Below are 23,216 nucleotides of genomic sequence, written 5' to 3'. Positions count from 1 at the left end.
GACTGCACCACTCCCCTGCCACCTCATCTCTCATGCGCTGACACAACCAAGACTCCCCAACAGTTGTCTACTAAAGTATAAACAGGATTAATGAATGAATACAGACACACTCTACCTCCTTTTCTCCCACTTATTCAACTCACTCCAATATGGCTTCCTTCTCCATCACGCCACTGGTAACTTTGCCCAGGTGACCACCACTAACCTCCATCTCACTAAATCCAAACGGACAACTTCCTGTTTGATATTTAATGAGTTAAAGGATAGTTCTGTCTCTCTCTGGTCCTACACCACTGCACACAGTGCACTGGGAGATAGTGTCTTCAGCCCATCCTGTCTCAATGTGTCACTCCAAACTCCTCAGTCTCCAGGTGCCCCGTGCCTTTGTGAATCTGCTTTAGGCGTCCATTCCTGAAAGTCCACCTCCCTAATTACCGCATGGCCTTTCTGTATCTTCTAACTTCTGTTAGTATGCACTGCTCTTACTGGTTACATGCGTTTCCAAGACGACAGTAAAATCTCTCGAGGACAAGCACCTATTCTCATATTCGCACATAATAAAATGTTCACTGAAACAATGACCGAATGTGGGCAACTGCTACAGCGATGCATGCATGCCCTGCGGGCAAAAGTTACTTTCACATTTTTTCTTTTTCTTTTTTTTTTTTTTGGTACCGGGGATCGAACTCGGGTCCTTGTGCTTGCGCAGCAGGCGGCGAAACCATTGAGCTAAATCCCCGGCCCAACTTTTACATTTTCTAATGACAATGGCGTGCTAGCTTAGGATTGACTCTAAAGCTATCTGAAAATAAGACTTTCAAGGATAAACTATAAGGACGCCCCACCCAATATCCGTATGATGTGCCTGTATCAAACAGGCTACATTTTGCAAGCACAAAGACTACAATTTGCAGACGTTTATTTACAGCGCTGACCAAAGCTCCACTTGGACCGGCGTCTCCAGCTACAACCTCCCTCCCGTTTTCCCGATGGACGCGCAAGGTCCAGCGGACTAACCAGCAGCAGGGTGCAGCCCGAGAGGTCGGGGCCCGACTTCTCGCAGGGCACGAACATTGTCGTGGAGCAGAGAGCGGCGCTGACGTGAGGAGGACGAGGGTCTCCAGGAGAAAACCTGAGCCCGGCACTGAGTCCGCGGGCGAATCCCGCGAAGCCCCTGCCGCTTCCCGGAGGCTGTCCACAAGCGCAGCGCCCACAACCCTGTGCGGCGCGGGGCCCTTCCATTTCCTCGGCGCCTCCCCGGGGCTGACCCAGCGCCTGCCGGTGCGTGGGGACGGTCAGGCGGCCCAAGGGCAGCCCGGGGCCTGCGCGCCCGCAAGTTTGAAAACAGTTGCCGCCCGCGGCCTGTTCCCGCCCGCCAGGCTGACGCGGCGTCGGCCCCTCGGGAGCTACGCACGCTGTGCGACGGACGCTGCGGCGCGGCCGGGACACCTGGCGGCGGGGCTGTGCGAGGGCGTCCGCAGGCATGTCGCTGCCTCCGGAGAAAGCCTCGGAGCTGAAGCAGCTCATCCAGCAGCAGCTGAGCAAGGTGGGCGGCCGGGGCGGGGCCGAGCGAGTCTGGGCCGGGTCGCGGAGGGGGCGGCGGAGGCGTGAGCGTCGCGCAACGTGGTCCAGTCGGGCACCAGCGGCCTTGTCCAGGAGCGCTTGTCCCCGGCCGTGCTTTGTCCAGAGCCCCCGGCGCTCGCTTCCGGCCTCCGGCGACGAGACCGAGTCGTGAACAGGGTGGTGGTGGGACCTGCTGCGTTCCTCGGCCTGCTCTGGGGAGCCTGCCGTACTCCACTGTAAGGCTCGCTTGGACCGAGTGTCGCTGGCAGAGGGCAGCAGGGTGGTAGATAAACAGTAGAAAGAATTTCTAGGGTTTTCACCCAAAGGTTTGCATCTTTTAAAAGTTAGCCTCTGTTCTCGCTCACTGCTGGTGACGACGACCGCTCCGTGTAGAAGCCCCCAGCCTGAGGCGCGGTACTGAGCTCTGGGGTTTCGCATTGTAAACCGGGCTTCTGTACGCAGATGGATGTCCACGGCAGAATACGGGAGGTCCTGGCCGAGACCATCCGGGAAGAGCTGGGGCCAGACCAGCAACACCTGTCAACAGAAGATTTGATCAAAGCTCTTAGACGTCGAGGAATCATTGATGATGTGATGAAAGAACTTAATTTTGTTACCGTGAGTAACCTTTTAGGGAAAAGTCAGAGTATAAGTATTCACTCATGCAAACGCTGTTTATAGGGTCTGTATTTGGGGTCACCGTTTTAGTAGAATCGCTGTAAGGCCATTCTGTCTAGTAAGGTCCTTAATTTGGGTTAACTCTGCCCTGTGTGTGGAAATTAGTATTGTGTATCATTGAAACTTGAATTATGTAGCATATTTCTGTCTCTGCAGGGACATAATTTCCTCCTGCTATTTTCTGGGACTGCAATTTTATTTTATTTATTAATTTTTTTTCTTTTTGAGACAGGATCTCACTATGTAGTTCAGGCTGGCCTTGAACTCACTCACTGTAGCTCGGGCTGGCCTCAAACTCACAGCAATGCTCCTGTCTCAGCCTCCTGAGTGCTGGGATTACAGGGATGCACCACCATGCCTGGCTAGGAAGGACTAAATATAAGTACTTTAGCCAAATTAGTTCACTATTTAACAAAATTGTTTTTCACTAGGATTGTCATATAATTTTTTTTTTTACCTTAAGCTTTTTTTTCTAAATTACACTTGCTAAATTCTTTAAGAAAGTAACGAACTTTTTTAGAGCTCTCAAATCTTTTCATATAAACAGGTCAATGATGGATGGTGCTTCTCGGTGCACAGTAAGTAGGTCCTCCTTGGAAACGAGGCAATAATGAAAACTGTGACCTCAATACCTGGTAGTGTCAGGAAAAAATAGGGTGGACTTCAGTACACCAGGGAACTAAGTATTTGCATACAGGATTCTTTTTTGGTTTTTTAGGTTTATGAACCTATTTGTGATAAAGATTGACCTAATAGCCATCTCTGCTGTGTGAATGACACTTTATTAAAATCAGTTCATGGTAGAATCTTAGTCTGTGTGTTACATAAGAGTTAAAGTTTAATTGGTTAAAGCACTGAGAATTTGTTTTGAGCGTTCTGTGGGCACAAGGCTTGAACACCATTTAATTCTTAGTGTTAGATTTTAGGGGTGACCAGTTTTATACAGGCATTTATTTTCATTACTTATGTTCGGAAAATAAGGAATCTTTGAAAAGTACCTTACACCTTAGGTTCAGTGCTTAGTTCCAGTGGAGTTTTCTTACCTAACTAAGTTTTGTTTCCTAATTTTGTTTTTCTTACTGCCTTTCTAGGATAATGTTGAGCAAGAACTCTCTTCCTCTCCAAAACAGCCTGTTGGTTTTGATAAACAGTCAACATTTAAAAAAAGTATGTATATATTTATTTAACATTACTTTAGTTGTAGTTAGTAATGGATATAGATGTATTGTTTTTAGAATTTGATAGAAAACATTTCAATTTTTATTTTCCAAAATGTTCTTATATTATTTCAGGTGTGTTGTGGTTAGCTTAAAACTTAGATTCTATTTTACATTAGGTGTGTAAGAAAAGCTCAGCACAGTAGACACAAAAAACAGGAACATTGGTCTCTTTCGTTTTAATACATTGTAAGAAAAATGTACAGCTTTTTAAATGGTAACATAATTACCTAACAGATACACTTATTAAGTTGGTAGTTGTCTGACTTACTTTTTTTTTTTTGGTACTGGGGAACGAACTCAGGACCTTGCACTTGCAAGCCAGGCTTGGTGCCGCTGAGCTGAATCCCTGGCCCCTCTGAATTGCATTTTTGAGGTGAAGAAATGTTTCACAAGGGGCTAAAAAGCAAGCATACATTAGACCTTGGTGTTCTGACTCCTTTCTGGCTGGGAGAAAGTAGCCAAGATGTAAACTCAGAATATCATATTGTGTATCTTTTCCCAGGGTGCAAATGATCCTATGTAGTAAATTTGTTATTTTCTTTTTGTTTAGTCTTTGCTTTTATTTCTGTCAAATTATTATTTCCTAATGTCTTGATCACATTTGTGAAGTTTGGCAGTTTCCTCATGTGTATTGCTACACTTTACAGCTAATATTGATCCAACACGGAGGTATCTTTACCTTCAGGTTCTGGGTGGAAAAGCTTTCTTGGAACATCTTCAAGAACCTGAGCCTTTACCAGGACAAGTTTGTTCAACTTTTACTTTATGTTTACATTATCGGAACCAGCGTTTTCGTTCCAAACCTGTTCCGTGTGCCTGCGAACCAGATTTTCATGATGGCTTTTTACTTGAAGTACACAGAGAAAACTTAGGTAAGGAGCAGTAATGGTCATTTATTTGAGTAGATCTTTGTTAGGCTCTATGGCGGTACAACCACAACTTTGCTGTAGAGATTTTTAATGGATGAGTCTCCTTAGTCTCCCCTCCCACTGATATTTTTTACTTAAATGATTTCTATCCATTTTCTTGCCTTATGCTCCATTTGCTAATTAACTTTCCCTAAAGATTATTTGTTCACTGTCTTAATTATTGGGTCCTTAGTGGGAAATACTTAAATGTTTATCATGTGTGTGTTTCCATGTTAGGCCATTGGTGATGTAGTGCAGAATGAAATGGGATCCTTGTCATTAGATGGCTAGATGTATGATGTTCTGTAACTCTTAAAAAGCTAAGTTTATACATATAAAAGGACATTTTATACATCTTAGTTATCAATATAGAGAGCTTTATAAATTTAGAGTTGCAGAATTAAACCTTCATAATTTTAGATTTTAAGATGGTTTAATTCACTCATAAAGCTTATTATGTTTTTCCCTGTTAAATGTTTTGGTAGCTGGGTATGGTGGTGCATGCCTATAACCCCAGCTACTTGGGAGGCTTAGGCAGACTGCCTCAACAAAAAGTTGGTGGCCAGACTGTGCTACTTAGGGAGAACCTCTCTCAAAATTTTAAAAAGGCTAGGGCCAGGGATTTAGCCCAGTGGTTCCACTGCCTGCCTCACAAGTGCAAGGGCCCGAGTTCAATCCCTGGTACCAAAATAAATAAATAAATAGGCTAGAGATGTAGCTCAGTGATTGAGTGCCTAGTATGAGCAAGGCCTGAGTTCAATCCTCAATATCCTCCCCAAAAAGTTGATGAGGTAGTTAACAGGGTAAGTTGCTACACCTAAAGTGCTGGATCTTTCAGTTTTGTGTAGATACCAGTGATTATTTCTGGATCTTGAAGAGTAGAGATAGTTTGAACATTATGTTGATGTATTTGATTTTTTTGCTGTAGTAACGTATGCTTTAGGTAATTTTTTTTTTTCCTTTGGTAATTACTTTTAAAGAATAGACTTTTTCCTTATGGTTCAGAAAGCTCTGATGCTGGAAATAACTAAATAACCTATTCTGTCAATCATTTTAGAAGTGATAGAAAGAGGAAGTACTTCTCTTCCTAGACTGGCGTGCTTTCTCTGACACTACCAAATTATTCTATTTGGTTTCATATAAGCTTATTTTTCACATACTTTTCAGTACCAGAATTGTTTTGTGTCAGCCTAACTGAATATGTGATACGTGATGTGTAATATGAAACGTGATATGTGACATGTAACGTGCCGTTATTTCTTTTCTTTGGTTCTTGTTGCTAGGTGATGGGACTAGAATGGCTGACCCAACAACAATGTTATCAATAAGTGACCCAGTTCACATGGTGCTAATCAAGACAGATATTTTTGGGGAGACCACTTTAGTAGCCTCTTATTTTCTAGAATGGCGATCAGTTTTGGGCTCAGAAGATGGAGTGACCAGTCTGACAGTGGAACTCATGGGTGTAGGTATGGTGTTTGCTGTCCCTGTTACCTTTACAGAGGCACAGTCTGTGCATTTGCATCTGCACAGTGACTTCACAAACCAGCCAAGAGGGAAAACAGGGTTCCATTAGAATTCTGACTGCAGCCTCCAGGAGCAATGCCAGGGTCGTACTTCACCTTCAGTCTGCCTTGTCTTTGGGAAAATTATTTTCAAGACAATTAATATGGCAACTTTGAAGATTTTCAATTTCTTTAATAAATATAAGGCTATAAAGAAAAATAAGATTTTTGATACACATAAATCCATGTGCTCAAAAGCTTGCTCCTGCCCACACCCTGGAGCTCAGTGCATCTCTGTCAGCCCAGTGTCCTAAGCGCTGGCAGCTGGGGTCTCAGCCTCAGCACCGTGGGCAGCCGTTAAGGGCCCGGTGGGGCCGTCTGAGCACCACCAGCTGCTTGGATCCTTGCACTCACTGCTCTGCAGTATGCACGTGCGGACAGCATGCAATGTGAAGGCTACCAATGTTTTATGCATCATATGTAATAAAAGTGCTGATATTTTAAAAATCATTCTTTTAATAGAATTACTGTAGTTTTGAAACTTACTCATTACCTAAACATAGCCAGTAAATTGCATAGCCTTAGGAATTTTAAGTCAGACCCAGAATGTTTTTCCTTACATAAAAAGTAGAGAAACAATTTTTCTCTATGTAAGAGGTTTAGTTTCAAAACAGATTCTCAGTCAGGTTTGGTGGCACACAGCTGTAATGCTATCACGTAGGAGGCTGAGGCAGGAGGATCCCTGCAAGTTTGAGGCTATCTCAGGCTACATAATGAGACCCTGTCTCAAAAAACAAAACAATCCCCCAGATTCCCAGTTATTTGTCTTCAAAACTAGGCATAATATAATCATTAATGACTAGGAAATAAACATACTGATTTACTGAAGAAATACTAAAAAGTTCTAGCGTGCAGTGTGTTTTCTAATTCTTAAGTCCAGGCATGGATTGAAAATTTGTACTCACATGTAATGTGTTAGTAAGAAAGCATAAGTGGGGACTGCTCTATATGGCAAGGAGTATAAATGCTTTCTGACCCTTTTTTTTTTTTTTTTTGGTACCGGGGATCGAACTCCGGTCCTTGCGCTTGCAAGGCAGGTGGCGTAACCACTGAGCTAAATCCCCGGCCCCTGACCTTTTTTTAATGTACACAAAATGAAATACTAACTTGCTCTGGCTTTTTTTATAAGTGTCATTGGTGTTATATTTATTGAAGATAAAAATTAAACCCAAATCAGATCAGAAAAAGTCCTTAAAATGTGACTAGAAAGTTATTAGTTAATCTTACAGCCAGATGCCTTTGTAAAAACTAAAAACTAATTTGAAAGGATTTGTTTGTTTATTTATTTAGTTTTTGATGTTGGGGATTGAACTCAGGCCCTTGCACTTGCAAGGCAGGCACGGTGCCACTGAGCTAAATCCCCGGCCCCTGAATTGATTTATTTTTGATAAGAATATTAATGTAATATCAAATATTATCTTCATTTAAATGGGAAAATTACTAAGTTTCTAAATTTGTTAGTCTTTGGTTGATTAAACATACATACCTTTGAAGTTGTAAATATTTATATTTATAGGCACGGAATCAAAAGTTTCTGTGGGAATTTTAAATATAAAATTTGAAATGTACCCACCACTCAGTCAAACACTATCTCAAGAAGTAGTGAACACCCAGGTAAGTGACTGTGAGTTTTTCTTCTTTGTGTATTTGTTTTCATTGATCCTAGAAAGTATTCTTTTCAAATAATTATCATTGATTATTTTTTAGATTAGCACTCATGGATTAGCAAAAGGGATGAGAAAAAATAAATCCTAATCCTATTAAAGATTATTTTTCAGTTCGATCCCTGGTACCAAAAAAAAAAAGATTATTTTTCAGCCGGGTGTGCCTGTAATCCTGTAATCCCAGTACTGGCGAGGGAGGCTGAGGCAGGAGGATTGCTGAAAGTTTGAGGCCAGCCTGGGCTACATAGTGAGTTAAAGGCCAACCTGAACTACACAGTAAGACCTTGTCTCAAAAAAAAGGTTTACTTTTCTGGAGGAATCTGTAGTCTCATTTCCAAAAGGCAGTGAATATTTGAAACAGCAGACTTAGAAGAGTTATAGACCTGACGGGGGAGAGCAGTAAGGCCTGGCCTGGGGTAGGGCCGGTGTTCTCACTCCTCTTGTGTTCTACTCTGTGCTCTGCCTGCGCTCCTGGGCGCTGGGGAGGCTGGGGGGGTCCTCACTCTGCGGTGGGTTTGCAGCTTGTCTTGGTGGCCTTGTTTATAGTCGGGGAACTTTGCGGCCTTGTCAGGAGCACTCTGCAAGAGCTTCTTAGCTGCATTCTTTAGTCTAGAAACTGCCTGGACTCCACCTTCCCCTCTATACAGCCCCTTCTACAGGCCTGTGGTCAAACCCAGGACCTCGTGTCTGCCAGGCAAGTGCTCTGCCCTGAGCTGGCCCAGGGCCCCGTGCACAGGGTCTTTGTCTCTGAGTTTTAGATTGCTAGCCCCTCTCTCCTCCCTGTTTGGAACTCTGCTCTGCCTTAATCTAGCAGCTGAGATGCGTGGTGGTGGATGCCCATCTGAAGGCCACAGGGTGGGAACCAATCCAGTTGCTCAGCCAGAATAAACAGGTACACATATATGTGTACTCAGGAGCTTTAATTATGTCACAGACATATAATATGTACGGTAAATATTTGGGTTCTACTTTTTTGATAGTTAAATTATTTTATTTAGCATATTGACAAACATGATTTGATTTTTCTTCTTGGTCCTGGGAATGGAACCCAGAGCCTTGCACATGCTATGTGCTTATTCTGTAGTGAGCTGATCCACAGCCCTGGGGTTACTTTTTAAAACTTGACATCATTTCATGAACATTTTCTCATGTTTCTGTTATCAGATTTACTTTTTTTTTGTACCAGGGATCAAACTTGGGACCTTGCACTTGCGAGGCAGGCGGTGGTACCACTGAGCTAAATCCCTGGGCCTAGATTTACTCTTTAATGATTGAAACACATGTTTATTCTCTTATTTCTAATATATATGTTGTTTCTAATTTCCAGGCTTTTTCTTTAAAATTACACCATTATTAATTTTTTCCCCCAGTGCTGGGTATTGGCCAAGGCCTCAGCACTGAGCTACATCCCTGCACCCTATCCCAGCCTTTATGAATTTTGAGACAGGATCTCTAATTACCTAGCTGGGATTATAGGTGTGCACCACCCCACCTGGCTTCAAATTTTTAAGTCAGAAATACTCGCTGCTCTTAAACAGATGCTCAGAGATATGAGACACTGTTCCAGACTCGGGCTGTCGCTGTGCTCGAGGCAGGCAGCTTCTCTCAAGAGCCTGGATTCTAGACTGAGCCCGGCCCAGCAACGCAATGATGTAGCGAGACCCTTTCTCAAAATGAAAAAGCAAAATAGGCTGGGGATACAGCGCCGTGCAAAAGGCACTGGGTTCCGTCCCAGTAATGCAGATAGATAAACAGTGTAGATTCCAGTGGGGAGATGATGAACATGAATCAGCAAGCAAAATTCTCGGTGGTGGAGAGTGTCATGTGGAGAATGATTTGCATGACTTACTGAGGGTCCGGGTAGGGAAAGGTCTGAAGACAGAGCAGCTGGATGTGCCCAGAGGCCCAAGTGCTCTGCTCACACAGTGGGGAGAGAATGAGGAGGCGGGCCAGGTAAGGAGCAGGACTTACTGCTGACAGTTTCTGTCTCGGAGGACAGGTTGCTTCGCCTGCTGGGTGGAGACCCAGTGGCCTGAGTGAGTGAGGAATGGTGCTGGGTAGAGGTAAGGGTCCACGTGGGAGGCTGGTGGTTAAGGGTGTTGTGGTCATCAGGGAGACTGAGTAGAAATTGAAAAATGTCTGTTCAAATTTTCAGCTTGCTTTGGAACGTCAGAAGACTGCAGAGAAAGAACGGTTGTTTCTTGTGTATGCTAAGCAGTGGTGGAGAGAATATTTGCAAATTCGACCCTCACACAATTCACGACTGGTCAAGATTTTTGCACAGGTTTGTTAGAGATTATGTTGGAGATTTTGTTTATATTTGTAAAATGTGTTTATTCAAAAAAAGGAAGTTTATTTGTAATATAGAACAGTAATTTTATAATATCCATTGAGTAGGTGATTGGCATAATGCAGACTTTGTTTTATTTTGCTTTCAGTTTTGATTATTGGACCTTAAAATCCTTTCTGAGTATATTTGGTTTAAAGTAGATGAAGATCTATTTTGTTTAACTTTAATTATTACCCCTCATGACACTTGGACGCTTTGTGATTTATATGTAAATTCAGTTCTTGTGTGCAGAACAGAAACTGTGGGTATACATTATTTCTGTTAGATTTTTGAAAAGACCAGTATTGCTGGGCGTGGTAGTGCATACCTGTATTCCCAGCACTCAGGAGGCTGAGGCAGGAGGATCGATGAGAGTTCAAGGCCAAGCCTAGGCTGCATAGTGAGTTCAAGTCCAGCCTGAACTACATATTGAGACCCTGTCTCAAGAAAACAAAACAAACAATATTACATGTAATAATACTGTATAGCCAAGATGTCTAAGCCAGGGAGCAGTAATTTTAATTGCAGAATTTCAGCACAGCCTAGAGCAGCGGGCCTTGGCTTGGTGATGGTGCCACATCCTGACAGCCCATTGAAAGTTGAACTGCATGAGTACACCTCACGTGCTGGGGTATTGTGGCTGAGCAACACAGTACTCTGAGGCATGGTCGTCATTTATAGTTGTGATCATTTTCCTGGGAGCTGCAGCTGCCTAGCACAGAGAGATCATGTTGTGCTTTGTGTTACTGTAGACTTGAGGATGGGAACGGATGCACAGTGCTTTTGCAGTGTCCTAAAGTTGAGGAATTGTAAATCATGCCCCGAGTCTGGGACTGTATGTATTATCTCTTTTGTCTATTTTTCCTGACCCCTAACCTGTTTTCTCTTTAACAAACTAACAAAATATTTGTTCCATATACTTTTTGTAACTTTTGAGGAGCTGTTAATATGTGTTTATGTCTGTCTTCAGCCCCACATAGCTGCTTCTGTGTAAGTATATGATTCTGACAGGTGTTTCTCTCATCTGGCCTCACCTACCTGCCCTTCCTAAACTGACAGATACATGCTTCTGCTGCTGGATGGGGAGTGTGGAGTGAGGGCCCTGCCAGCTCGTGCTGGGAAGGAGGGAAGTCGCTTCTCATTCTCCAGCAGCGCTCTGTGTGTTGGAAGACTGGACAGGCCGGGTAGCCGCTGTCCAAACCAGGGCGGGAGACTCAGTCCAGACATAGCCGGCTCCCAGCTGTCTGCCTGGGCTGAGGCGCAGGTGCTTGCCACCGCCACGGAGTGGCCCCTCGGTGGCCCGGGCGGGGTGGGGAAGTCACGCAGATGGCAGGTGAAAGAGAAGGGGAGGCAGCCGGGGATGTAGCTCAGTGGTTCTGCTGCCTGCCTTCTAAGTGCAAGGTCCCGAGTTCGATCCCTGGTATCAAAACAAAGCGGGGGGGGAGGGTCTGGGGGTGCACAAGGGCCTAGGTTCCATCCCCAGCACTGCACACAAAGGAGACAGTGTCTTTAAAGTGACTAAAGATGATAGCAGTGCACTGTATATGTTTTTAAAAGCTGGAAGAAAGGATTTTGAATATCTTCACCATAGAGACAGGGAAGATGTTAGAGAAGGTAGCTGTGTCTACCCATAATGATTTCATGAGTTGAAGCATCATGTGGCACCTCATAAATATGTGCAATTTCTATATACTGGTTGAAATTTTAAAAAAAATATCAACAAATTTTAAAAGGAAAAATTTAAATCACCACATACAGTTAGTGGCTTTCTCACAGACTGTACCTCTAGCTTCCATTTCCTTACCTATGGAATGAAATAATGGAGATATTACTTGAGTTAAGAGAGGTTCTATGGACAGCACTTAGCATGCTGGATGTGAGGTGAGTCCACAGAATTACTTACCTCACAGTAATGCACATTAGAAGAAGCTGTTAAAGTTGGGGATGATTAATCTGTCGCTCCAGATAATGTCTCCCCCTTGCCTTCCAGGATGAGAATGGCATAAACAGGCCAGTCTGTTCCTATGTGAAGCCACTTGGAGCTGGACGGCTGCTGGACACCCCAAGGCAGGCAGCAAGATTTGTGAATGTGCTGGGGTATGAGCGGGCCCCTGTGATCGGAGGAGGAGGTAAACAGGAGCAGTGGTGCACTCTGCTGGCCTTTCTCTGTAGGAACAAGGTACCACACGTCCTGTGCTGAATCGCTACGCTTGTAGTCAGTCACCGTGCATTTGTAGTGTGCGTGTAGATTACCGCAGAGCAATGTACAGTTACCAAGCCTGGCACAGGGGCACATGCCCATGACCCCAGCTTCCTGGAGGCTGAGGCCTCAGGATTGTGAGGGCAGCCTAGGCTACACGGCGAAACCTTATCTCATAATAAAAAGGGCTGGGGATGTAGCTTGGTGTAAAGGCCCTGAGTTCAGTCCTCATTATTGAGAGGTGGGGAGGGAGAGAATGATGAGAGAGGAGAGAAAAAGAGAGAAGATGCACATATCAGAAGCTTGAACAAATCAAATTGTGTTTTCTCCATTTTTCAAAATATTTACATATCAACACATAAAAAACTTGGTGTCTTTATTTTTCCATAGTTTCTTATTCAACTTGATGTGATTTCTTCGAGGTAGGGATACTTAAGTTCTTGTAAGAAACAGGTATAGAGGAAAGATATAATTCATGTGTTAGAAATTTGCTTAGATCATACATACATTCTTTTAAAGAGACTGACAATAAAAAATGAACATGGATTCAGTCCTCAGTACCACATGCACACACATGCACACACAAGGATGGGTATGGAGGCCAGTCTTATATTGCATGGCAGTTTGCTCCCTTATAAACACAAGTACATGTTTAAGAACTTACGTAAATTTATTGCTGTTAAACTTTTTGTTTTGCAGTACTGGGGTCTAATTCCAGGGTCTTTGCACTGAGCTACATCTCTGGTACTTAAAAAAAAAATCTTTAAACTGTGAGACAGGGTTTCGATAAGTTGCTGAATTGCTCAAAGTGGGCTCAAATTTGTGATCCTTCTGTCTCAGCCTCCAAGAGAGCTGCGAATACAGGTGTCCACCACCATACCCAACTTGATGTTGAACTTTCTTTTGGAGGGGGGTACAGTTTGAGACAGGGTCTTGCTTATATAGTCCAGGCTGGCCTTGAACTCACTGTGTAGCCCAGGCTGCCCTCAAATTTGCAGCAGTCCTCCTGCTTCAGCCTCCTGAGTGCTGGCTGGGTTTACAGTTGTGCACCACCACACCCAGCTCTTGAACTTTCTAACACCTCAATTTCAGTAAACTAACTCTAGATTATGGTATGTATCTTAATCATCTGAAGTCTAAAAATGTTAGTATAACGAGTAAGGCCATCTTCAACTTTTAATCTGGTTGAAATAGGAAAAGAGAAATCTGTTGTTTTGCAATAGTTTTGTTTAGTCTGAGGGCCTATTATCTTGTCGTTCATAAGATGAAGCTCAGATGGCAGGAGAAACATCTGGCCGCAAGGTCGATTTGTCCATTGGGAAGAAGGTGTCTTACAGGCAGGCAATTGGAAAGCAACCAGACCTGACTCACTGAGCTCACTTTAGTTCCAAAAAGTTGTGTTGATGGATATAAATTTTTTAAATTTCAGTTACATGGGGCCGGGGATTTAGCTCAGTGGTTTCGCCACCTGCTGCGCAAGCGTGAGGACCGGAGTTCGATCCCTGGTACCAAAAAATAAAATAAAATTTCAGATACAGTAGGAATAATACATATTTGAAATCATTATGTAAATAATTACTTTATAAATCAAATAATCATCCTTTTGGTTCAGTTTTTTTTTTTTTGGTACTGGGTCTCAAACTCAGAACCTTGAGCTTGTGAGGCAGGCGGCGGTGCCACTAAGCTAAATAAATCCCTGGCCCTTGGTTCAAATTTTTTTTTTTTTTTTTTTTGGTATCGGGGATCGAACTCGAGTCCTTGTGCTTACGCAGCAGGCAGCAAAACCAGAGCTAAATCCCTGGCCCTTGGTTCAATATTTTAATTTTAAAGAGAAAGCACTTTTTAAAGTAGAGGCTTGAAAATTAAATATTTAAAATAGTTTCCTGGCCAGGTATTTAGCTCAGTGGTTCTGCCGCCTGCCTCACAAGCACAAGGACCTGAGTTCGATCCCTGGTACCAAAAAACCCCCAAACAACAACATTATAATAGTAAAGGTTAAACTTCCCTCAATTCTATTCCCAATTTATCATCTTTTTGTGATTTTACTTTGTTTTTTGTTTTTTTGTTGTTGTTGTTTTTTTTTGGTACCGGGGATCGAACTCAGGTCTTTGCGTTTGCAGAGCAGGTGGCGAAACCACTGAGCTAAATCCCTGGTCCAATTTATCATCTTTTTATATTTTTGTTTTTTTCTAGTATATGTATCATTTTTCTGCAATTACAAGTAAGGAATAAATGACATTTTGTGTCCTGTTTTGCCCTTTAACATACTATGAGCATTTTCCTGTGTGTTGCTGCTTTCTTTGTGATTTCCATCTCTTAATGACTATTTGAAGATTTGACTTGATATACAAGATCTACTTAACTGCATAGTCTCCTATTGTAGTAATGGGTTTTTTTGGCCAACACACACTTGCTTCTAGTCTTTTGGGGTTTTTTTTGGTATCAGGGATCGAACTCGGGTCCTTGCGCTTGTGCAGCAGGCGGTGAAACCACTGAGCTAAATCCCAGCCCTAGTCTTTTGATATTATCATAAATGAATCTTTTTTTTTTTTTTTTTTTTTTTGGTACCAGGGATCGAACTTGGGTCCTTGCGCTTGCGCAGCAGGCAGCAAAACCACTGAGCTAAATCCCCGGCCCATAAATGAATTTTTGCATTGAATTTTTTTTTTTGCATTGAATATCTTTATTTTTCTCTTGAATTTTGTCTTTATGACAAAAATCTCAGGATAGAAAGTATTGGGTTTACAAGTTTGCCTATTGTGTTTTTGTAAAGTCAGCTTAATAAGGATAAAACACTGTCTTACAGTTAATTTTAGTATATGTGCTGCCGAAGCGAGCACGTCTTACAGTTAATTTTAAAAGATAGCATTAATATACAAATTTTGGAGGGAAATAAATTTTTCTCACAGAAGTATAGCCATACTGTTGAGTATTTTAATATTACTTTTTTATTGCCTATGTGCAGTCTTTATAATTATTTTTAAATTGTGAAAGTAATCTAACCATATCAAAGATAATTTGGAAAAGAGATAGCAAATTATAACCCATATTAATAATAGCCATTATTGTCATTTTTTTTTTTCTCTCAGTCATTTTTCTCTGTGCGTATTTCCTTAAGTTATATGTAGACGCTATGACTCACAGGTTTGACTTGGGTGTTTTTCCATTTACTTGCATTTCCTGCAAGATGATTTATCAGCTTATGCATGTTCTTTACTCAGCTATTAAAATCTTGCTTTTCTTTTGGTGTTGCATAAGTTCTTTGTGAACTTTTGAATCTAAATGTCCCCTATCAAAGTACACCTTTTATGACTGTCAGATTTGTGAGCATGACATAAAATAATTTAAGCTCTTCTAAAATTAATGTTTTGTCAGCTTAATATTGGACTAATGATTAAAGGTTTAAAAACATATTAATAGGGCTGGGGATTTTGCTCAGTGGTTTCGCCTCCTGCTGCGCCAGCGCAAGGACCCGAGTTCTATCTCCGGTACCAAAAAAAAAATTAAAAATGCATTAAATTTTTTTTGCAATTTTTCATTTAAAATCTTGACTGGGGAAGGAAACAGTGTGAAGAAACAAATACTGATTTCTCTTCACTTTACCCTGAGGGTGACTGTGAGGACCATGCTAATCTCCTGTGCAGCCTGCTGCTTGGCTACGGCCTGGAAGCCTTTGTCTGTGTCGGGACGAAGGCCAAAGGGGTGCCACACGCCTGGGTCATGACCTGTGGGACGGACGGCACCGTCACCTTCTGGGAGAGTCTAACAGGACACAGGTACGTCACAGGAGTGCACACAGGTAGCAAAAGAGAGAACGTTTTTAGTTAGTTTTTCAGTGCTGGGGATCAAACTCAGGGCTTCATGTGTGCTAGGGAAGCATTTTACCTCTTTGCTACACCCAGCCCTAAATATTTGGAGTTGTACAGTGTTTATTCGATGGTACCTTCAGGCGCACCTTTATAATTTTAGTCATTATAGTCGTTCTGGAGGGTATATGAGAAGCTACTTCAAGCTGGGTGTGGTGGGGCACACCTGTAATCCTAGGTACTGCTCAGGAGGCAGAGGCAGGGGGATTACAACTTTGAAGCCAGCCTAGGCAACTTAGCAATTTCCTATCTTAAAATAAAAAGGGCTGGGGAGAAAACTCAGTGGAAGAGCACTTGCCTAACATGTGCAAGGCCCTGAGTTCAATCACCAGTGCTACCAAGAAAGGAAAGAAAATTCAGTTATGGTTGCTAAGTAAACAAGCTCTAAGAAAATTTGTGCCTTAAAATGTTCATTACCAACATGATATTGGTTTTATTTATTTTTTTGGTACTGGGGATTGAACTTGGGACCTTGTGCTTGAGAGGCAGGCGGCAGAACCACTGAGCTAAGTCCCCGGCCCCAGGTTTTAAAAAAAATTATAACTACATGCTTTTTTTCTGATGATTATCCTTAAGACTGAAATAGAGTTCAAGTTGTAAATCATGGTTCTTTGAAAATTTAACATGGGTACCATCTCTCTCTCTCAGAGAGGCCCCTGGACATTCTGTCCGTTCCTGTCATGAGGTTTGAGAGCCAACCACGCCCTCTCTCCAGAAAACACTCCTTAACTTCTGTTGCACCAGTTCCAGTTTCCGTTCTTCCTTTCTAGTGGTCGGCTTTTCCCTTCCTCCTGTTCTAAGTGCTGAGTGCTCTAACAGCACAGCCCTGAGCCTTCCACTCCTTTCCCCTGGCCCTCTTGCCTGGTCAGTGATAATGTTGGTTGTCACACCTACTTATGTGTGGCTGAATTATCTTGTGTTACCTGAAGTAAATTTTGTTGTTGTTGTTTTTTGAGACAGGGTCTTGCTATGTAGTCCAGGCTGGCCTTGAACGGACTATGTAGTCCCAGGCTAGCCCAAAATTTGAGGTGATCCTCCTACCTCAACCTCCTGAGTGCTGGGATTACAGCCGTGCACCATCATGCCCAATTTTTTTTTTCTGTGAGTATTTTATTTATCTTTGAAGAAAGAAAACACAGCAGCAAGTTCTGTGTTGGCTTCAATACAACCAAATAGTTCATCTTTAACATAATTACTACACTCCAAAATTGAAGTCAACACAGTCATAACTACAAATTACTTGTTGAAAGACTCTGTCCTGGAGAAAGAAAATTAGGAAAAAGAATTTAAACAACTTCTCTAAACCTCATTTATAAATATTGTCATCTTTAAAATGCTTGAAAGGCACCATCATGGCCAATTTAAAAAACTTTTTTGATCTTGAAAATAGACATAGAATGTATTCTGTTGTCAGAGGAGTAAAATTGGCTTCTGTATTATAAGGTGTACCACACAATTAACAGTAATCACACTGAAAATATAGAAAAGAAAAACGAGAATTAAACTCTAGACCTAGCAAGTAGTTTCGCAGTTGTAGCTTCACGTAGCTTCATTTGTGTTAGAGCAAAGTTTTCCCCACAGTAAGACATTGGCTTTTTGATTTTTACATTCTCATTCCGTGAAATTGTGATTTAATTTTGTAGGTACATCCACAAACCTGCCAGTCCTGATGAGTCTCCACTTGCTGAGCAGCCCAAACCGCTGTACCCGTATCGAACAATTGGTTGTGTTTTCAATCATCACATGTTCCTGGGGAATTGCCAGCCCTCTGATGCTGTAGAAGCCTGTGTGTTTGATCTGAGTGATGAATCCAAATGGAAGCCCATGAGTGAAGAAGCAATCAAGTCTGTGTGTGCTCCTGGAGCTACAACCTCTCTCCCGCCCTTCCCACCACTGTGTGCGTCCACAGTGGACGCATCGGTGACTAGTAACGAAATTGAAATGCAGCTGAGGCTCCTGGTGTCTGAGCACAGGAAGGTGAGCCACCGGAACCAGTTGTAGCTTCATCCATGCTTTCCTGTTCATTTAACCTTTTGTTCAGTGTGTATGGCCCTTCCAGTCATTATTCTGGCCCCAAACAAAGCAAATCTAATCCCTGCCTTGATGGTTTTGAAAGTCATGAGAGTTAAGTTCTGAGATTGGAAATTTTCCAAGTTCACTGTTACTTCTAGAATTATTTCTTCCTCCTAGAAATAAAGAATATTGGATTTCACATCTGAGAGGCTTTTGGTGAATTCGGTATCACCATTTGGATTTCCTCTTTGTGAAATAGCTTATTCATAAAACTAAGGGCAGGGGATTTAGCTCAGTGGTTTCGCCGCCTGCTGTGCAAGTGCAAGGACCCAAGTTTGATCCCCGGTACCAAAAAAACCCCCCAAAAACAAAAAACTGCACTGTTAGAAACACAAGGTTACATTTTTTTCATTTTCTATCCCCGTATGTTGCAGTTTATTTTGTTTCCCATTCCAAGTAATGGAATAAGTTGGTGAATGTAAAAGACGTCTTCACTCTGGCTTTCATTTCCCGATTATTGGTAGGATCAAACTTCTTTGTTAGTCATGTAGATTTCTTTTATAAAGAACCTTGAGGAAGATATAAGAAGCACTGATCAAAAAGGAAGAGATAAGGGCCGGGGGTTTAGCTCATTGGTTCCGCTGCCTGCCTCGCAAGCGCAAGGATCCAAGTTCAATCCCTGATACCAAAAAAAAGGAAGAGATTAATATATTTTAGGAACTCACATTGGGCTGGCCTGCAGCCCCAGTGTTAGAGTGCTTGTCTAGCACATGCTAAGTCCTGGGTTAGATCCCCATATTTAAAAAACTAGCAAAAGAAAACATCAAGAGACTGAAGCCTTGAGGTAGGAAAAGTAATTTGGCAATAAATGAAACCAACGAAAGACTAAAATCTAAAATTCCGGTGAAAGGTTTTTTTCTGAGTCACCTTGGTGTTCCCTGTTAGACTCTTCTGCTCGGGTGAGCCCTCTTTTCTGTTTTCCCGGAAGCTGCTAAAGACACACGGATACAAATGCTGAAGACATATGGAAGCTCTGGGCTTCCAACTGTTTTTAGCTTTGGCTTCTAACATACTCATTACTCACTTGCCAACTAATAAAGCACTTAAATGACTGTTTTGGAAAATCTAGTGTTTGTAGTATATTTCCAGCAATAGGGTTGGTTGGGGACCTAGTTCATTACACTACTGGAAATGAAAGCCCCTCTAAACTCACTCATGTTGCCTGGTAGCTTTCTTTTCTAACGTTCTATTGCAAAAGAAAGCAATATTTTATTACATTATAAGGATTGCTTACATTAGTAATTGAGAAGTGCAAATTAAAGTCATTCTCTATCTATCTGTCTAGTTGAAACAGATGTCAGTTGGCAGAACCTGGACCCAGCAAGTGGGATTTACATTTTCACCACAGGCAGAGTATAGTTAGTAATCATGGAACTTTGAGATGGCTTGTGACCAGCTAAAACCCTGAAGATCTACTCTGATGATCAGAGTTGTAAAGATTTGAAAATGTTTCTGGTGATTGTGACTGGGTAGTTCACTTGATGTAAAGTGGACTGATGGTGGCCTTCAGTGCTGCACAGGACACTCGTGCTGACTCCCTGGTGGCCTGGTGTCTTCTGTTTGTCTCCCACAGTGTCACAGTCAGTGCCTTTTAGAGATCAAGTGCTCAGTAGGTATTTGAGTTTAAATATATGCACAGTGAGTTTGCTGAGTTTTCTTCTTATTGCAGATTCAGTTTTGCTAAACTCTTAAGTAAAATACGGCCTTAAAATTCACGGACACTGTTTTCTAAATTAGGAGTGTTCCACATGGTTTCCTCTAGTAGATTTTTTTTTTCCAGAACCAGAGATCGAAGTCAGGACCTTGGGCTTGCCAGGCAGGCACAGTGCTACTGAGCTACATCTTTGGCCCTCTAGTAGATATTTTTAAAGTAAAGGATATGAAGTCTTCATTTGGTTATTTCTCTTTTTTTGGTACCGGGGATCGAACTCAGGTCCTTGCGTTTGCACAGCAGGCGGCATATTTGGTTATTTCTAAGAAATAAAACCTGATAACTTGTTTCTTTTATGTTTATTTCTGTGCATTCCTGAAATAATTAATTGGAAGGTTAAAAATTATAATAATGCCTAAAAACTTTGGCATCCATTAAAATAATCAAAATTTTTATTTATTTGGTTTACTAACATGTTTCCCTTTTTTTTTTTTTTTTTGGTACCAGGGATTGAACTTGAGTCCTTGTGCTTGCGCAGCAGGTGGCGAAACCACTCCCTTTTTCTTTTTTGATTGCCACAGGATCTGGGCCTCACTACCGTGTGGGAAGATCAGCTTTCTTATCTTTTGTCGCCAGCCCTGGCCTCCTATGAATTTGAGCGCACAACGAGCATATCTGCAGGAAATGAGGAGTTTCAGGACGCCATCAGGAGGGCTGTGCCTGACGGGCACACATTTAAGGGCTTCCCCATCCACTTCGTGTACAGAAATGCAAGGCGTGCATTTGCCACGTGTCTTCGGTAAGCTGTGGTTTCTACGTTTGGGGCTAAAGAATCCTAGAAAGCAGAAGTCTGGTGGTTACTGGTGACAGCAAGACCATGGGCACTTTGCAGTGACTTCCCTTCCTGCAAGGGTGTGGATCTGTCGGGTCTGAAGTGTAGCCCTAGATCGGCTGGGAGGATTTTCCCAGTGATTCTGGTACAGTTGAGGATCTCTGATCTTGTCTAGTGGGATTTTTTAAATGTATAGGCCATGTGAAAACAATTTATAATATGAATAGTGCAACCAAAATTACTGAGCCATTGGTAGCAGACACAGAATTTAAAAATATTTAAGTGCTTATGTAAACATTTAGTTGGAAATAGGAAAGAAGCCTATGGTCACTCCTCCGTTGAGTAAATTTTCTTTCTCATGTAGGTCCCCGTTTTGTGAAGAAATAATCTGTTGCCGTGGAGACCAAGTGCGACTGGCAGTGCGTGTCCGAGTGTTCACTTACCCTGAGTCGGCCTGTGCTGTTTGGATCATGTTTGCTTGTAAATATCGCTCTGTGTTGTAGGACTAAATTGCCACAAGAATTATACCTGCATTTTATTGGAGTTTTTCACATTGTGCACTACCAGCTATTGGAGGTTTCTTATTTTAAAATATCATAATCTAGCTTGGATGTCATATTTCAGATTTGTATAGATATTTTGGTTTTTTGTGTGTGTGTGTTTCATTTTTTGGTGTTTTTTTTTTGGTATCAGGGACCAAACTCAGGACCTTGTGCTTGCAAGGCAGGCGCCGGAACCACTGAGCTAAATCCCCAGCCCTTTGTATAGATATTTTAAAATGATCATGTGTATATTTAAAAATCAAAGATGAAAATGTGTATAAATCTTAGTTGAATGTAGTATAAATTAAGTATATATTCTATTTTAATAAATGCTGCTTTGTCTGTAGGTATCTGGTAGTTTAAATATGAATATAAAATTTACTCAGTTTTTTAACACTTATAAGTAACCAGAGAAGTATTTGTCTAATAAGATCAAAATGATGATTATTTTTCGTAGGTGAATGAGATTATCTTTCACAAATTAAGGGAGAAATTAACCTTACAACTGTACAGCCATACCACCCTGAATGCGCCCAATCTCGTCATATCTGAAGCTAAGCAGGGCTGGGCCTGTTAGTACTTGGATGAGAAACCTCACAACAGACTTGCTTATTACGTGGGTGAAAATATATTTTACCAAGTCATCACTTTTGTGGTTCACCTATGATGCTAGGGATCTTTGAGATTTTCCAGAAATGTATGAGAAGACTCTGAAGTAAGAACAGGAAAAAATACCAGGAAAGCATAGATATGAATAACAAAGCTCACATGAAAGTACATGGATAATTTATAAATACTTATTATCAAAATTGAGTATTTTAGAAAAAAATAGGTTGCACCCTTTTGTCATGAACATTTTCTGTAATTAACATTGCGAGTCTATCCCTGATTTTTGGTGGTCAAAAGATTAATTTGTTTTTGGTTTTTTTGTTTTTTATTTATATATTAATTGGTACATTTTAGGTATGAAATACGTTTACATTTATCATTGGGTGCTTGTACCTGAACGTGATGAATCTTGGTTCTTATTTTTTTCCCCATTACCTGTGCGCCCTTCACCCCCTCCACCCCTCCCTATTTACATAGACTTTGTTTCCTTTTTTTCTTTTCTTTTTTTTTTTTCTTATGAGAATAATTTTTCCTTTCCTTTCTTCCCTTTCCCCTTCCCCTCCCGCCACCCGTACGCCTTTGCACCTTTTCCTATTTCAAAGTTTAATATTTTTTAAAGATTAATTTCTTTATGGATTCCACCCTCCGAAACTGATTTTCCCCTTCTTTCTCGTGTTACCAGATGAGTCATTGTGTGAGGCCCCTGGGAAGAGCGTGTGAGCGGCTCCACGCCTGCTTACTTCACACTTGAGCAAGTTTAAAGCGTTCATTTTAAGGGAGCAAAAGGGAGCATTGAAAACAGTCACAGTTCAGCTGGGAGAAGCTGTGGACTAGGTGGCGGGCTTGGCTGTCCACGTGGTGTGTGTGGTGTCTCCGCAGTGTCTGGGAACGGAGCCTGCCCTGGGCAGGTGTGGTGCCTCTGAGCAGCACCCCGGGCACCGCAGTTTTAATTTGGCCGTTTGCCTGTCAGTCTTCCTGAGCAAATGAGGTCTTCCTTTCATTACTTTAATTCACTACTGCAGAGGGTGGTTTTGATTTTAAAAATTAAAAATATCTGGGGCCAGGGATGTAGCTCAGTGGTTCTGCTGCCTGCCTTGCAAGCACAAGGACCCAAGTTCGATCCCTGGTACCAAAAAAACAAACAAACTAGAAATATCTTAAAATATTCTTTTATGCATATATATATATATATAATGAATATGATTTAGCTTGTTTTAAAAGTCTAATACATTACTCATATTGATTTTCGTTGAAAATGGTACTCAGATGTTTCTTATAGACTGACATTAGAGAATTCATAAATAAGAATGAAGACATCTTATCTGTTGCCAGAATTACACATAAAGCTATCAACAGATAAAACTGCTTGTAACTTCCAACTTGAGACAGACTGTAAGCGCACCCGAAGAGGCAGGCTGTGTTGGGACAGTCTTTCTTTTTTTCCAGTCCCACATGACACATGTATTTCAAATGTGCTTTGGGTATAAATGTTCAAATAAACTCACTTCTTACTTGC

At 41.8% G+C, this 23,216-nt stretch overlaps 2 protein-coding genes across 9 annotated transcripts in view; one reads left to right on the top strand and one right to left on the bottom strand.

Moving 5' to 3' along the window:
* Psmg2 (proteasome assembly chaperone 2) overlaps positions 1 to 1,527 on the bottom strand; it is a 15,034-nt gene extending 13,507 nt beyond the window's left edge. Inside the window, exon 1 of the mRNA XM_004853270.4 lies at positions 1,018 to 1,527. Within this exon, the coding sequence (XP_004853327.3) occupies positions 1,018 to 1,527 (510 nt within the window). The remainder of the gene's footprint in view (positions 1 to 1,017) is intronic.
* Positions 1,413 to 23,216, top strand: Cep76 (centrosomal protein 76). Of its 8 annotated transcripts, XM_087195118.1 has the most exons (14): positions 1,413 to 1,546; positions 2,026 to 2,181; positions 3,333 to 3,408; positions 4,109 to 4,333; positions 5,653 to 5,838; positions 7,451 to 7,548; positions 9,754 to 9,882; positions 11,918 to 12,106; positions 15,737 to 15,903; positions 17,637 to 17,970; positions 20,225 to 20,258; positions 20,354 to 20,516; positions 20,914 to 21,029; positions 22,383 to 23,216. In XM_087195118.1, the coding sequence occupies exons 1-14, from the start codon at positions 1,484 to 1,486 to the stop codon at positions 22,418 to 22,420; spliced, it is 1,974 nt and encodes a 657-aa protein (XP_087051244.1). In that variant the 5' UTR covers positions 1,413 to 1,483; the 3' UTR covers positions 22,421 to 23,216. The 8 variants fall into 8 exon arrangements, with proteins under 8 accessions (XP_087051244.1, XP_087051241.1, XP_087051253.1 ...); XM_087195115.1 differs by lacking the exon at positions 20,225 to 20,258 and having other exon boundaries at positions 20,299 to 20,516; XM_087195136.1 differs by lacking the exon at positions 20,225 to 20,258 and having other exon boundaries at positions 1,432 to 1,546; positions 4,147 to 4,333; positions 20,299 to 20,516.

The sequence above is a fragment of the Heterocephalus glaber genome, unplaced genomic scaffold (assembly GCF_053883595.1).
Source record: "Heterocephalus glaber isolate CG9 unplaced genomic scaffold, H.glaber_assembly_v1.0 deba00000331, whole genome shotgun sequence".
NCBI lineage: Eukaryota > Metazoa > Chordata > Mammalia > Rodentia > Bathyergidae > Heterocephalus > Heterocephalus glaber.
Note: the sequence above shows the minus strand (reverse complement) of the source record. Positions and strands in the feature narration are given on the sequence as shown.

Coding starts and splice junctions, on each gene's coding strand:
- Cep76 (XM_087195115.1), top strand. CDS start 1,484: ATGTCGCTGCCTCCGGAGAAAGCCTCGGAGCTGAAGCAGCTCATCCAG. Junction 1,547..2,025: donor TCCAGCAGCAGCTGAGCAAG/GTGGGCGGCCGG, acceptor TTCTGTACGCAG/ATGGATGTCCACGGCAGAAT. Junction 2,182..3,332: donor AAGAACTTAATTTTGTTACC/GTGAGTAACCTT, acceptor CTGCCTTTCTAG/GATAATGTTGAGCAAGAACT.